At 37.8% G+C, this 16,313-nt stretch overlaps 2 protein-coding genes across 3 annotated transcripts in view; both read left to right on the top strand.

The window, feature by feature from the left end:
• The window catches only part of PDE11A (phosphodiesterase 11A), a 457,660-nt gene that overhangs the window by 181,250 nt on the left and 260,097 nt on the right, over window positions 1-16,313 (top strand). The window contains exons 3-4 of the mRNA XM_037848985.1: window positions 10,706-10,795; window positions 15,745-15,885. Coding sequence (XP_037704913.1) covers window positions 10,706-10,795; window positions 15,745-15,885 — 231 coding nt within the window. The remainder of the gene's footprint in view (window positions 1-10,705; window positions 10,796-15,744; window positions 15,886-16,313) is intronic.
• LOC119544011 (40S ribosomal protein S4, X isoform) lies at window positions 3,163-4,049 on the top strand. Of its 2 annotated transcripts, XM_037848987.1 has the most exons (2): window positions 3,163-3,725; window positions 3,884-4,049. In XM_037848987.1, the coding sequence occupies exons 1-2, from the start codon at window positions 3,194-3,196 to the stop codon at window positions 3,940-3,942; spliced, it is 591 nt and encodes a 196-aa protein (XP_037704915.1). In that variant the 5' UTR covers window positions 3,163-3,193; the 3' UTR covers window positions 3,943-4,049. The 2 variants fall into 2 exon arrangements, with proteins under 2 accessions (XP_037704915.1, XP_037704914.1); XM_037848986.1 differs by having other exon boundaries at window positions 3,164-4,049.

Below are 16,313 nucleotides of genomic sequence, written 5' to 3'. Positions count from 1 at the left end.
GCATCCCCAGTTCCAATCGAGAGAGGGGCCCTGAATCAGTGAAGCTTTACCATAGAGTTAACAGCTGAGGTCAGATGGGACTTCGGAGCCCAATTCTCAGGACCAGCACAAAGGAAGGAGATGCTGAATGATGGTTGGAAAACCCTCTCTCACCCATTAATATGGCTGATGGTGATGTGGCTCTTCAGACTGTTTTGCCTTCTGGGAGGGAGGTCTGTGAAGGTGATGGCATCAGGTCATGTTCAGTGTAGACCTCCAACTTTCTTTATTAATGGTGTTTCATTGAACCAGACCAGACAATGGGGCTTTAATAGCCTGAATCTGTGGTTTGCAAGTTTAAGAGGTGGAGTACCTGTTTCTTTAGCACATTGATGGAAGGTCCCAGCGCTCAGATTTTATGCTTATTAGTGATACTTTTCCGAGTTTCCAGAGCTAAAGTGACTTTTTCACACTGTTTAATGATTTTCAGTTTAACTCCCTTTCTGAGTGGGATGTTGTAAAGATTAATTAGCCAATGTTCATAAAGTGCTTTCAAGCTGGAAAATGCCACACAAGGGTGTACAGTCTCATTAGCTTCTTAGTCATTAAGGCTGTTTAGACCTTTTGGCATTCAGAAACTAGACGGTGCAGGCCGAATTAGTAGTTCCTTTTTTCGGAGGGGAGGGCAAGCTTCAGAAAGAGGACAGTAGAGCTCTTTTTTTTTTAAGCCATCTGTTGCATTGAGGTTCAAAATATGATATACAAATATTTTGCTTTTCAGTATCTTCCATTTCCATGCTGCTGCAGCTTCCTTTTACTCTCTCCCTTTAAAATATATTTGTCTGCTTCTTCTGTGCTTTTACTTAGAAACTCTGTGGATCATTTTGTCCCATGAGTATCCACAGTAGAGTTGAGTCTGGACCCAGAGTTTTGAATTGTGGTGTCACCAAATTACATAGGGGAGATAATTCTCCTTGTCAATAAAGATCCTCTCTTGGTGTGCAGTGAGTCATAAAGGTACAATATTGTCTCTATTCACAGTGATCTTTAATCTGTACATAAGTTAGAGTCTTATATGATTCAGTTAAGCCTTTGCTTGAGGCTGGAAAAGAGCAAATTAATCTGAAGGGATTTGTTACAGTAGTCGAATGAACGTGGAGAAAGAAAATGTTATTACCAAAGTATCAGGTGTAAAGTTTGCTCCTCAATTTAGGTGGAGTAGGCAGACACCTTTATGATAACAATTCCCTTGGATCCAGTCATACCATCAGAGAGCCAAATACTGGATCAAATTGTTTTGAATGGCTAAGCTCTGCAGTCATCCCACTTTGAGGAATGGCATAAGGAACAGCTGTCAATGCTTCTTCTCGTACGGATAGTTAAGGACATTGTCCAATTCAGTATATTATACATCATCTTTATGAGGACCCTTGGGAAAATTGCCTCTCAAAGGCTGTGTTTCCTCTGAACTTATTTGAATTTATTTTATGAACACTATGAATCTTGTAATAGCGACATTTTCCTCTCTGTTATGGCTGCTAGGAATCAGAGCCAAATGTGTTGTCTATTTTAAGAAATTTTGCAGAGCTCTTGTAGGGGTGTGCACAAGGTACCACGAGAGCAGAGCACAGGGAATGACTAATTCTCAGAGTCACTTTTGTCACTTCTCTCTCTTCACTGCCTCCATTGTGCCTTACTCACACTTGCATTTGAGCTTTCTCTACAGTTTTTCTTTCTTCTGGTATGCCCTCCTCTCTTTTGTCAGTATTTAAATTTCTAGCCAGGTATCATGAACAAATTCAAATTCTAGTTACTACTTCTATACTTTTTTCAGTGACTCAATAATTTCAATCCTCCCATGATATTTATCATCTACACTCACCATTTTAAACTATATATTTTTTGGTAGTCTTCCTTCCTTCCTTTCGAATTTTTCCTCCTTCTTCCCCCATCTTCCTTCCTTCCTTCTTTCCTTATATGTCCATACCTCCAGAGCATTTTTTTGGAACTTCAATTACATGTTAGGCACTTGCTAAACACTATAGGGCTAAAAAGTTTATCACAAAATATCTATAATATATTAAGGATAATGACATAAGCATAGATAGATTTATATAATGAATAATGTGGGATGAGTTATGGGATAATTAATGGAGAGACTGATTATATACGGAAGTATCAAAGAATTTTTAAGGGTAACTCAACTAGTTTTATAGACAAGATAGAGATTCCGGTTCTGATAATATGGCAAACTAGACACTGAAGAACTCTCTGCCAAGAAGAACTAAAACTTCTGAATAAAGCTGTTGTCTTTTTTAATCTTAAAGTAAGGGGACTTATAGAGGCCAAAAATGAAATGAATCATGAAAACAGAAAGGTAAGCAAATTTTGAAGTTGTCAACTTTTCTGGGGGTCATCTGTTGATACCTAGTGACTTTGAATTGTTTTCATTTTGCTAGCCAAATTTTGGAAATGGGGGATAGAAGATGAAGTATAGAGTCCATCCACGATGGGTAGCCTGACAAGACATACCCATATCAAATTATAACCCTAAAAACCATACCTTAGTGAAAGTGTAAACTGAAAAAAATACTTCCACACAGATGATGACAATAAAGGAATTTGATTAATATTAGGTGAAAAAGAAACTTCTGAGTTTGAATGAAAAACCAAAAGCTGGCCACTATGTGGGTTTAGTACCTTTGTAGTCTGAAAAATCTCAAGGTAATAATTTATTTTAAAGTACCTGAAATCAAAAGTGTTCTTGACACTAGGTGGAGCAGATTCTCTCTGGAGTATTGTATCTTCAACTCAGGCCTCAAAGAATTCCCATAAGTAAAATTCCATCAACATGGATCCACAATAAAAAATATTACCAAACTAGGAAACAAAGGATCATGAGCAAGAGCTAGCAGATTCAGTCCCATGAATTCTTTAGCTACTGGAATTATCAAACTAATAACATGGAGAAATGAAAGATAATATAAAATATGGGGAATAAAAAGAAACTGTGATATGACAAAGAAAATCGCAAGAACTAAATAGAACTTTGGAAATAAAAAAAGCAGGGGACATATTAAACAGCAGAATCAACAAGACCAATAATAAAGTAGGGGCCAGAAAAAAGATTTGGAGAAATTGCCTAGAATTCAGCACAGAGAGACAAAGAGATGGAAAATTAAAAAGAGAAGCTCTTTCCGTGCCTAGCGCAACCATGGCTCGTGGTCCAAAGAAGCATTTGAAGCGTGTAGCAGCTCCAAAGCATTGGATGCTGGACAAACTGACTGGTGTGTTTGCTCCTCGTCCATCCACTGGTCCCCATAAGCTGAGAGAATGTCTCCCTCTCATCATCTTCTTAAGGAACAGACTTAAGTATGCCCTGACAGGAGATGAAGTAAAGAAAATCTGTATGCAGCGGTTCATAAAGATTGATGGCAAGGTCCGAACTGATATAACTTATCCTGCTGGTTTTATGGATGTCATCAGCATTGACAAGACTGGAGAGAATTTCCGTCTGGTTTATGATACCAAGGGTCGCTTTGCTGTTCATCGTATTACACCTGAGGAGGCCAAGTACAAGTTGTGCAAAGTGAGGAAGATCTTTGTAGGCACAAAAGGAATCCCTCATCTGGTGACCCATGATGCCCGTACCATCCGCTACCCTGATCCCCTCATCAAGGTGAATGACACCATTCAAATTGATTTGGAGACGGGCAAGATTACCGATTTCATAAAGTTCGATACTGGTAATCTGTGTATGGTGACTGGAGGTGCTAATCTGGGAAGAATTGGTGTGATCACCAACAGAGAGAGGCATCCTGGCTCTTTTGATGTGGTTCATGTGAAAGATGCCAATGGCAACAGCTTTGCCACCCGGCTTTCCAACATTTTTGTTATTGGCAAAGGCAACAAGCCATGGATTTCTCTTCCCCGAGGAAAAGGTATCCGCCTCACAATTGCTGAAGAGAGAGACAAGAGACTGGCTGCCAAACAGAGCAGTGGGTGAAATGATCTTTAGGTGAAATGGATGGAGAACTCTTTGTGGTTAATAATAAAGCATGATTAATTGCCAAAAAAAAAAAAAAAAAAAAAAAAAGAGAAGGTTAGAGATTTGGAAGATCTAACATATATGTCTAATCAGAGTATCAGAAAGAAAGAATAGAAAATATAGTCAGAGGCAATATTTAAAGGGGTGATTGCTAAGAATTTTCCAGCATTGTTAAAAAGAATGAATCCTCAAATTCAGAGAATCCAACAAATTCCAGGAAGTATAAATGAACAGAAATCTAAACACAGGCACATCATAGTGAAAATACAGAACACTAAAGACAAAAAGAGGTCTGAAAAGAAACCAAAGACAAAGACAGATAATCTACAAAGAATTAGATTGACCGCTGACTCCTTAGCAGCATCAACTGCAAATGACAGGGGAATGATATTTTAAGAGACTAAAGAGAATAACTGACAGCCTAGAATTGTACAATCAACTCTAATACCTTTTAAGAATGATGCGAAAATAAAGACTTTTTATAAAAAACAAAAACAAAGCATTTACCACCAATACTAAAGAATATTCTAAGAGATTTTCTATAAAAAGAAAGAAAATTATCCCACAAAGAAGGAAGGAGATGGTCCAGATTGAAAAAGTTATTAAACATGTAGGTAAATCTAAACCAACATTGACTGTTAATAATAATTTGTGCTGGTTTATATATATTATGCACCCCCCCCCAAAAAAAAGCCATATTCTTAGGTGCAGTCTTGTGGGGGCAGATGTATTAGTATTGATTAGGTTGGAACTTATTTGTTTAGAATTTCCTTGGAGATGTGACTCAATCAACTGTGGGCGAGACCTTTCATTGGATTATTTCCATGGAGGTGTTGCCCCACTCATTCAGGGTGGGACTTTATTGGATCACTGGAGTACTTTAAAAAGAGCCACACAAGCCCAGACACAGAGCAGCTGCCTCTAAGAGAGGACAAAACGTCCCAAGAGCAGACATTTTGGAGAACGCCATTTTGAAATGCAACCTGGGAGCAAGCAGACACCTGTCACGTGCCTTCCGACCTAACAGAGCCAGATACCAGTGGCCTTTCTCCAATGAAGGTACCCTTTGTTGATGCCTTACCTTGGACACTTCATGGCCTTAAGACTGTAACTTTGTAAAAAAATAAACCCCCTTTATAAAAGCCAGTCCATTTCTAGTGTTTTGCAAAAGAGCAGCATTAGCAAACTGGAACAATAATGACGTCTGATTTGGAGAGACAAAACAAGATAGAATCAGGAAAAAAGTAACATTTCTGTCAAGATAGTATAAGTGAGAGTTAAAGTGTTCCAACATCTTTATCTTATTTGGAAAGAAGGTAAAGTATAAACATAAACATAAAATTTCTAGTTTAGTCACTAAAATAAAGTAAATAGAATCTAGTAGAAAGGGGAATAAATCAAACAAGAAAATAAAATCAATAGCAATTGACTCATTAAAAAAAGAAGTAAGAAAATTAACACAGATTTTAGCGATTGTTCCCAGGGTCTTTATCTTACAATTATAGATTATGTAACTGAATATGATTACAAATGCATTTTTAAATGATCAGTCTAAAACCCAATGCATACGGAGTGGCTATATTGTGCAGATATATACCTACAGGATGAATGAAGAATAACAAGGGTCTTGAAGCTGTGTGATGGGGGTTTATGGCTAGGGTTAAGATATTCAGTGATAGCATTATATACAGATTACACCAGAAGTGCTATATCTCAATTGGTTTGACAGTGGAGGTGATTATTTTGTAAAACTGTGTTATATGATTTAAAAAGTGGTTCCAGTAGAAATGAAGACACTGATACAAAGATGCATATGAAATGATGGAAGAAATTATTTGATGAAATGTGAATAATAATAACTTAAATATAATAATATTTAATTATAACTTAAATATTTATTATTATATTTATTATAATAACTTTAATAATATTTAAATAACTTAAATATAACAGATTTTAAAATGATTGATAGAATTTTGATAGAAATGGCAGTGGATGGTAGAGAAGAAAAGAATTCAGATGGTGGAGGACAATAGAATATAGGTTGTTTTTGGGGCAAAAAACTAGAGTCATCCAGTTTATCTGGAGCATAGAGTGTGTAGACTGGGAAATGGAGTTGGGCCACATCACTGAAGGCCTTCAATGCCAAATTAAGAAGTTTGAACTTTAGTCTCTATTATTTGTAAAAACTATAGGAGATTGAGCCGGTTACAGTTGTCTTATGAGTACAATTAAAACTAGGTTGTAAATTTCTTGAAAACAGTGATGGTGTTGTGTAATTTATCGTACATCCTGCATTGTCAATCCAGGGCCTGACATAGAAGGCAGCCAGGCAATTCTTGTTAAATTGAGCTGATCTGTACATTCCAAGTACAGTAAGTAGGATGTTGAATTTTACCATTCACTTTTGTTTGGATGCTGCTGCATAGACATTAATATGATAAATTAGAGTACACAAAATAAGACAGCATGAGTCTCTCTTGCCATTCAAAATGCCATGTTAAATGTTTCATAATTGGTTTGAATTAAAGTTTGTAATTGTTTTAATCTCCACTGAAAAATAAGAATTAGAGTTACATTGTGATATGAGGGATTTTTTATACTTACTTGAGGAAATTTCATCAAAGGGACATTTGTTAGACATTTAAAATGGAGAGAGATTGTGGAGTTGCTTTTCCTGAAGGTCAGGCCAGTAAATACCACTCATCTGTCAGGAGAGAATTGAGGGGTGTTCTGTCGGACACTTGGGGTTGATTAAAGAACTAATGAGACCAATCTGATTTACATGCTTTCCTCATAGTACATTATGTGGTTTACAAAAAAAGCTTATACTATTTGGAAAAAGTATTTGCAAATTGGAAAATTTTAGACTAAAAACTAAGCTTAGCAGAAACAAGATTGGATGAGGATTAGAAGATTTGTCATTGGCTTCTCGGGGACATCAAAATGGGACTTCTCTCCCAGTCCCTTAATCACTCCCCACTACCCAGGTGGAGCAACAGCACAGGATCCTCACCTGCAAGCTCCGCTCTGCCATAGCCCATACCTGGGATCAATTCTGTGGCTCTGAAAAGGTTGTGCTCCACATTGCTACTACCTGGGCTTCTTCAGCCTCATTCCTGGGCCTTGCTGTCCAACCCACTCATGCCAGCCCTGCTCTGGATCCTTTGCTTGCTGGGTTAGATCTTTCCATTTTCTTGTGATTCTCCCTTCTTCCCCTTTCCTGCTTACCACTACATACATACCAAGAGTGTGACTGATCCTTGAACTGACACCTAGAGGCTGGGGCCCTGTTACTTGCTGACAGGCTCTCCTAAAGCAGTTTCTCATCTGGGTGAACATTGCCACTCTTCTGGTCTCCATAACCACACTCTGGCACCCATCCAAGTGGCCCCGTTATCTGTTTAGGATTTCTCTAAATCAACTGCTAGACAGATTACTGCCTGACGTCTGTTGCCTGGTTATCTCTAGAAACCAGATATGTCCACTATGCCAGAACTTCTTTCAATTTCTGCAGTTGTGTTTCCCTCTCTTATGACTGCTCCTACACTGAAAGGATCTAGTTTTAGTCCCAGCAGTCTACCTTATCATGTTGCAGTTAACTGGGCCATCATGCTAATGCTATGAAGAATATTCCTTGGGCAGTAAAAGAAAACAGACATTAAGAAGTAGGGTCAGACTGGTTGGGTTCAAAATCTAGCTTTGTCACCTAATAGGTAGGTGACTGTGTCAAGAACATGAGGGGTATGAGATTTTGCCCTACTTGCAACTCATAAATTCGCCTGCCATAGTTTCCTGGATGCTGGTAGAATACACAAGATTCCTGGATTAGAATAAACAAAGGACAGTTTATTGCTCACAGCAATGGCAGCAATCAGGATGTCAGCATTTATGCCAGTTCCCTGATCCTCAGATCCCACAGGATGATGCCGACAGGGCCAGGTGACACCTGCACACACAGTGGCTTGCATTACAGGAGAGGAACCCCAAATGTCGGGAACCCAGATCTTTTGTAATGTACAGTAAGTCTGCTTGACCTCTGTAGCAGAGGGAAACATATCTTTATTACACTTTATTAAACAATTCTGCCTTCTGCTCTGGAAGTGGACTACATCTCTATCTTCCAAGGCTATTTACAATACAAACATCCTAAAAAAAATAGAGCTAGTGTCTCTGTTTGCAAGACACACACAGAAACATGAGAGACCCATAGAAAAATTATCTCTCAGCAACTTTGGAAAAGTTCTCAAAGCCCCAGTTTTCTCATCTAAAAAAATGCTACTATACCAATAATTGTGAGGATCAAACAACCTACTGCATATAAAATGGTTAGCATCATACCTGACACTTAAAACATAGTAAGAGCTTTGACAATATTGGTCATTACTATTATAAATGATTATTTATTGCTTAAGAGCTATGAATGTTTATTGGATTATTTGTTCACTCTAGCAAATAGAATGTTGTGGCTCACTGATATTTATAATTATTTGAACCACCAAATATTCAAACTAAAAAACCCAGAAAGATTACCCAATAAAACTTGGCATTTTGCAGATAAGAAATAGGTTCAGAGAGGTTAAGTGACTTGTTGAATTTCACACAGAAAAGCCATGAAAAGGACAAAGTTCATCTGATTTAAAATTCAGACTTTTAAATTACAATGCCTAGGGCTTAATAAATATTGGTATTATAAATGAATTGAAGCAAGTCTATGATATATTAAAAAGCATTTCACATGTTCATTTGGTCACCCTCTTCTTACTTTCTTAACTACGAACCACCTTAAACTTGGTCTCTGTAGGTGAGGGGGGGGGAGAGAGAGGGAGGGGAGAGAGAGGGAGAGAGGAAGGGAGGGAGAGACAGAGAGAGACAGAGAGAGCGAGAGAGAGAGTTAAGATAAGTAGCTCATATCTCTTCTCACCACCCCCATCGTAGCCACCATTTTCACGACAGAGCAAAAGCAGAAAACTGCAAGAAAAGTGCTTTCTGTTTGTGTAGGTGATGTTGAAAGTGTTCCCATTCTGGCAGAATATCTGGCAGCTTTATGTCAACAGCTTTATGCTGGCTTATTGACAAACTTCGTAAGGCATGTGGGGGAGTAGTAAGGAAGGGGAAAGAGGGGGTGACAGAAAGAACAGCCAGTTCTAGACGGCAACATATTGTGAGGAATGTTCGTCAGTTGTAGAATAAGTTGACCTAGGTTCCTGTGTGAGCTGAGCAAGTCACTGAATTCTCTCATCACTAAAATGTACATAATATTCCTCCATGAGGAGCTGATGTGAGATTCAACTGAGGCAATGAAGTAAGAGTGCTAGGCACATAATAGGTCCTCATTAAATATTAGTTAAATGAATCGAATTCAGTGAAGAAATTTATTCTGAAAGGATCTGTAAAAATCAGCTCACTGTTTCTTACACCTTTTCTTACTACTGATTCCACTCTGTATCTCGATTTTTAAGAATGAAGTCATTTCTTTAGCTCCTACAGAGCTCGGAAATTCTCTCAGGGTCCCAGGTCAGAGTTAGCATGCATAAGTAGCCAAAACAAGATTTTAATAGGAAAGAAATGGTAGAGAAGGTAGAGAATGTGAATTGCCTTTCATCTTTTGTCCAGGTAATTTTGTTCTGGGTGTCCCAGGCGGGCTCATGCACCTGCTGAGGCCATGCCTTACCCACGTAAACCGTGCACTGCCCTCTGCTGGGAACTGCAGGAATTGCTCTGTTTTGGCACCTCTCTATGCTTCTTCACTGGGCACATTGTCGGTGCGGGGGGGTGGGGTGGTGGAGAGCTAATATGAAACATACCCTTTTAACTCTGCTTCAGAGACGTCTCAAAGCAATGTTGCTTGTTTCTCCTGTGTTGTGACGAGTTTAGGGAAATAATTCTTTTGGGTTTTACTTGGAGCAGTCTCCCTCTTTGGAATCAGAGATTCTGGAGATGAATTTGCATGAGAGTGCCAGGAGGTACTGAAAATCCCAAGAGCCGTTTGATGAGAAAGGCTTTGTTACAGGTCAGGCCCGTACTACCTAGCTGTTTCTTCCCATAAGAGGAATTCTTTAAAGGCTCATCAGCCTTTCCTCAAATAGGCTTCTGAAGGACCACCCATCCAGTTTGCATTTGTGTCCAGTTTGTCAGTACAGCAGTGGACACAGTTTGAGCCCTTTTGCAGAAGGCTACTAGGTACTCACAGCTCAGTTTCCACTGGGCCCATCCCACCAGGCATGCCTAAAATTGTAGGAGATGATAGAGGTGTAAGTTCAAGTTGAGATCTCTGCCTCAGATATATATGTGCAAATGAATGTACTTATATCATGCCCACTGCCAAATGTGAGTTTTAGCACTTGCCTTAAATTCCAGCTTATATTACAATTCATTCATTTATTTGTTTTCATTTATCAAAGGAATACAAAGATGGTTTAGATACAGTTCCTGTATCATAGCCTGCCTAATCTGTTGTTTCCCTTTGTCTTCATACATCTGAATGTCCCTAGCTAAAGCTTGATTTAGGCCATCTGAAAAAAATATCCCTTTCTGAAGTTATTAAGATAGTAGTAGTAAAAACTCTGTACTCATTCACAAGGGTTGAAAAGAAAGTATTATAATCAGGCATACGCAGGAAATGTGGACTTTGGTTGAGTGATGCTTTAATGCTCGTAATGCTCTCTTTGCCCCCAGGTTATGCAGATGTATCTTCCATTTTGTGGAATTGCCATATCTAATGCTCAGCTCTTTGCTGCCTCAAGAAAGGAATATGAAAGAAGCAGGGTGAGTAGAAAGAAACATTACTTACAACCCCCAAAGCTCTCTGTCTTTCTGTTTTCTGTGAGTCATTATGTCTCTGTGATCTTTGACTAGTCCAGGAATCTTTTTTATTTGTATAATCCTTCAAGTCTATGGTTGAAGAGACCCTTTCAGCAATAAGCCTAAATGGAAATGGATACAAATTCTCTGTGGTTGTTTGGGGGAAATAGTGTCAGCTTCTTTTTAAAAGGAAATAATTTCAAATCTATACTATGAGGCAGCAGGTATATTATTACTTATCACTTTGAAATAAAAATATAATTTAGCGATGTTTTGCAATTTAGTTTCTATAAGGACTAAAATATGTTACAAATGTAATTTCACCACACCTCACAGATTTCGTTTTTGAATTGAAATTTTTCCTGGAACAGCATCACAAGATACCTGGGACAATGATGCAAACATTATTTTATAGAATTAAAAGGAACATGCTTAGAGCGATTGGTTTCCTATACTCTCACCAGATATGCTATGGATCAATAGTGGTGGGTTCTCTGCCAAATGTGCTCAAATGCCCAATTCCTGAGACACCAGGGTTTCAAAGAAAGAAAGAGTTTATTGCTAGGCATGAAGCAGGAGATCAGATGTCCTATGGTCTAAAAATTTGTTTCCCCAAACTGCAGTAATTCTGATAGTTTTATAGTATCAAAAGATGGGGCAGGTTTTAGGATAGTGAGTACAGTGGCTCTTGATGATGTAATTAGAGGTAATCTAATTATTGAGCATACGCAGATTGATTACCTGTTTAGTCAAAGAATGTGTGTAAGAAAATGGCGGCCTTAATATGATGATGGGCATGATTTTTAATATTATAATGAGGTATAAGTCACTTACAGGTTAAAGTTTAAATTTCTGTGCATGTCAGGTGAGCCCATTTTGGTTAGATCCAACTTCATTTATCAAGATAGCTTTGGAATTGGGGTGGATTAGCTCTGGACTGACTCTTGGCCCTTCATTAATAAATATTAGAGGCTGTCTTTAGTGATCATAAGACTCTAAAGTTGAAAAACTGGATAAAATGGATACAAGTGAGTGTTAGTCATAAGGCTTTTTACAATCACAAGGGCACAAGATAAAGGCTATAGAATCATTATCAGAGATCAATCTATATAATGATTTAGTAATCATAATCATCCTTTAAATCCTAACTTCTCAGTTACAGATATAGCACTAAATAGTAAAAAGCCAAAGACCAATGCCCCTTCAAAAAACTAAAGTATCTAAAAGAGATTAAGTTATATTAGGCTTGCTTTACTTTTAAATAGAGAGAAATTACTGGAACAACTTAGAAATGTATTAAACAAAAAGATGTTCAAAAAGGTTTGAAGCCCTCAGTTAATTTGGTAATCAAATTGATTAAAAATTTCATTTGCTAAGCATTTTGATTTATGAATATTTCACAATAAACAGATGAACACAATTGAGTACTACAACTGTCTTGCTTAACATGGCATACCACACCTTTTCTCTGACCTAGATCTTATTTTAATCTTTGGCCTCATGTTTACCATTCCCCTCCTTTCAATGGCATTCCAGCAATGTAGTTCCCAATTTCTAGAAAAAAATCTCTTTGTTTCACTTTGTAGGGTCTTTATCCAGATTTCTCCCTCTGCTTTCAACACCTTCATGTCCACCTTCATCCTCCCACTGCCATCGGCCTTGCACAGCTTTCAAGACCCAGCTCAGCCTTCCCATTAATCTTCCCTTCTTCCCTTGTTGGTTTCCCTTGTATCTACTTATATACTGCCATTGTTCTCTCATAGATACTTAGCATACTATGTTATAATATTATCTATGGCCCTCCTTTTCAATTACATTTTGATCTTTAACAGAAGCTCCAGGTGCTATTAATCGTTGCACTCTCAGGGTAGGGTACCATTCATTTGTTCATTCAACAAATATTTATTGGATGCTACTATGCAGATGCTATCCATCTCAAGTCCCTGCCTTCATGGAGCTTACTATTCTGGTGGGAACAATAGATAATAGACAAGTAAACAAATAAAAAAACATGGTATCGGGTCGTGATAAATGCTGTAAAGAAAAATGAAGTGAGATAAGGGGATAGAGATGGTGGCTGAAAAGTAGGTTGTGTTATTCATTTTAGGAAGTGATCAGGAGAGCCTCTATAAGGTGATGATATTTGAGCAAAGACCTAAATGAAGTGAAGGAGAAAAGCCACATAAAAATTTGGGGTGAGCATGCCAGACAGGGGAAACATCAAGTGCAAAGACCCTGGGGCAGGAGAACTCTTGGCCAGTGTATATATAGAAAGAGGGAGAGAGAAAGGATGAAAGTGAAAGGAAATGAGGGCAGAAAATGAGCCAGAGGCAAAATGGTGGAAACATCTTTGGGCATGGCAAGGATTTCTGCTTTCATTCTGAGTATGTTGGAAAAACCATTAGAAGATTTTCAGCAGGGAGTCTAGATTACTTTTAAAAGAGGTAATTCTACCTTCCATGGAGACAATCATGTGGCTGGGGAGGGGGAAAGAAGACTGAAAGCAGGGAGGAGAGTAGTTACGAGAGGATTCTATTGCTGTCAAGAAATAAGGTGGCTGGGACTAGGGCAGTGAAAAGTGATAATTGATTAAAAAAAATTAGTGGTGAAGTCTGTAGGGCTCACTGATGTGGGAAATGAATGAAAAAGACTTTTGGCTTAAGCAGCTGACAAGTGAACTGTTGGAAGCAGAAGTCTAAAGTTTTGGGGAGATGTCAGAACTGGAGGTTAAGATTTGGGGATCATCATCATGTATATAAATAGTATTTAAAGCCAGGGGCCAGATAGATTAATCTAGGGGAGAACGTATAGATAAGGGAACAGGTCTGAGGATGAGCCAAGGAGGAAAAGGACAGTAGAGGAAGGAGGGAAAACATGGAGATGCTTGTATCCTAGAAGGCAAGTAAAGAAAACTTCTCAAGAAGGAGGGAATGTTCAACTGTGTGAAATAATTCTAATATCTACCAATTGGAAAACAATCCTAGATTTTCTTCTCTTTTTATCCTATTCTGTATCTAGTCTGTGTTGTTATTTGTAAAACTTTCATCACTAGTTAGCAGAGCAGCAATTTTTAATTAGAAACAATAAAAATTACTATAATGTGATTTGTCAGTGCAAGACTCAAGACACAATTAGTTTTTCCTCTGAGATAAATGTTCATGTATATAGGTCCCAGAGGCTCTATCCACACAGTCACAACAAATTGAAAAGTTAAATAATTGTTCAGTTAATATGATCAATCTGGAGAAATAGTCTGGATAATTAAGGAAATAATGTTTCCCCCTTAATAACAGGAAATTTTGTTTGCAATTATTCAGACAATTGCCTCATTTTTAATGTTATATTTGAACATATTGCACATTGTCCTCTCACAGTGCTCTGCTGTCCAAATGCCAATCAAGATACACCTTAAACTGTTTTCACCTCGTGACCTTTCTCTTTGCTTTGGGATCATTGTGTGACCCATGGCCCTGAGTCCATTCTCACAGTCTCTCTTTAGAAAGAACACTTCCCAGGACATTCAGTCCTCTTTTTATTGCTCAGTGAACGAGACTCATTTCATGAATCCCTTAATTCATTCAAATCCTTTCTTTTAAGCACTCGCATATCATTGCAAGAGCATTTCATTCATCTTTCTGTTTCTCTGAAAAGTATAATCATCTATACAACAGTTCTGTGGTCATCAGTCTTTCAGCAACATGAGAGATGATGTTGACACTTGTTGGGGTGATAGCTTTATCCCACAAAAATAGTCTTTGTTAAAAAGATATTCACTGCTCAAGCAAAATTTTGCCTTTCCTAACATTCAAATGCTTTTCTACCTGAAGAAATGTTCATGTTTCGAATGGTTTTAGGACAAATCGAATTCATCCCCAATGTTGAAAATTAGTCACGTCTCCGGGGTGATGATTGGCACCCCCCAGCTGAACAGATGTGACTTTGAAAACCCACAAAATCCTTTTGTGAGAGATTGGACCTGAGGTTGCACATCTTATTAAATTCTGTTGAATAAAGCATCCTCTGGCCAACTCACTGGCTGTGTAATTTCCTGATTGCTCTCTGGTGGAAGCATAATATCTACCACCTGTACATAGACCACTATTTTCAAATCTCTAGAAATAGCCATGCCATTAAAAACCCCAAACAAATATTATTTGAATACCAAAATTGTAAGCTATGTCAGTTGGATAAAATGACAGGTTATTACATTTTCATTTTTAATTGAGGACAGAGATTTCATGTTAGAATTTGTTTTTTTAAATCATGTGCTTTTTCTGCTGTTTTAATAGAAATTTTAATGGTGTTTTCCTTCCTAAGATATATAGTAGTGTCTAAATGTACTTCTGGACAGATTGGAATTACGAAGTATTTCTTCTTCAGTGTAGAGGGATTAATGGGGACTATATATATATATAAGGCTCTGAACCTTCATTAGCATTCACCTCTATAATTCTTTCAGAGGTCTGTGGGAGATGTGCATTAGTGAAAGTAAGTCTCATGTTTGAACAAGAAGCTATTTCTTCCTGATGGTGAGGAAGGACTGCTTTGTTATTTTCTGAAGTAAATGTGCTTTGGAGGGGAATCAGGTATTTGTTATTTATACAATGTTGAGTTTATACCTAGTTGCATTGCTAACAGTTGCAGTAGGAGGGGGATAAAGCCTATAGCTAATGAATATATGATTCCTGTTATACAACCTAACTATTGTCAAGTTGTATTTTTCTGTCTGAGTGTTTTAAAATGAAATGACAGAAATATGTCAAAACAACCATTCATGTTTAAAAATTTAGTTGCACAAAAATATTTATGATGTTTTATTAGAGCAAAGACTAAATGGAATTTTTAGAAAAAACAAAACAAAACATTTGTTTTGTCCTATATCCACCTAAGCAGGTCCATTTCATCTTTCCTAGGCTTTGCTGGAGGTGGTTAATGACCTCTTTGAAGAACAGACTGACCTGGAGAAAATTGTCAAGAAAATAATGCATCGGGCCCAAACTTTGTTGAAATGTGAACGCTGTTCTGTTTTACTCCTAGAGGACATTGAATCACCAGTAAGTGATTGTTCTTTCTTCATACAGATGTGAGGACTGTGTTAATAGAATACATTTTTGTTTGTTTGTGATTAAGCTTGTGAGATTGTGACTCAAATCACTCTAGGACATGCTTGAAAGCTAATCTGCAATCAGGAAGGCAATTTTTTTTATAAAATTAGACTTTTTATTTTCCTTCCATGTTTTGTTTACATGCCTTGCTATAACCTTAGGAACAGACCCTTAATCTGACAGAACCTCAGAGATCTAGCCCTGGGTATTTACAGATGAAGAAAATAAGGAGTTAAATGGTTAGCTCTTCTCAAAGTCAGAAGATAAACTCAGGTCTCTGGACTCTGCAATCTACCATGATATTTACCTTTCGAGGGGAAGGCCTTCAGCATTTATGGGAGTAGATTTCAGTCCAGACAACCCCACACAGCCCTTTT

Source organism: Choloepus didactylus, chromosome 9 (genome assembly GCF_015220235.1).
Source record: "Choloepus didactylus isolate mChoDid1 chromosome 9, mChoDid1.pri, whole genome shotgun sequence".
NCBI classification, from domain to species: domain Eukaryota; kingdom Metazoa; phylum Chordata; class Mammalia; order Pilosa; family Megalonychidae; genus Choloepus; species Choloepus didactylus.
This window is presented reverse-complemented; position numbering and strand designations above follow the sequence as displayed.

Excerpts from the sequence above, each read along its gene's own strand:
- LOC119544011 (XM_037848986.1), top strand. The coding sequence starts at position 3,194 with ATGGCTCGTGGTCCAAAGAAGCATTTGAAGCGTGTAGCAGCTCCAAAG.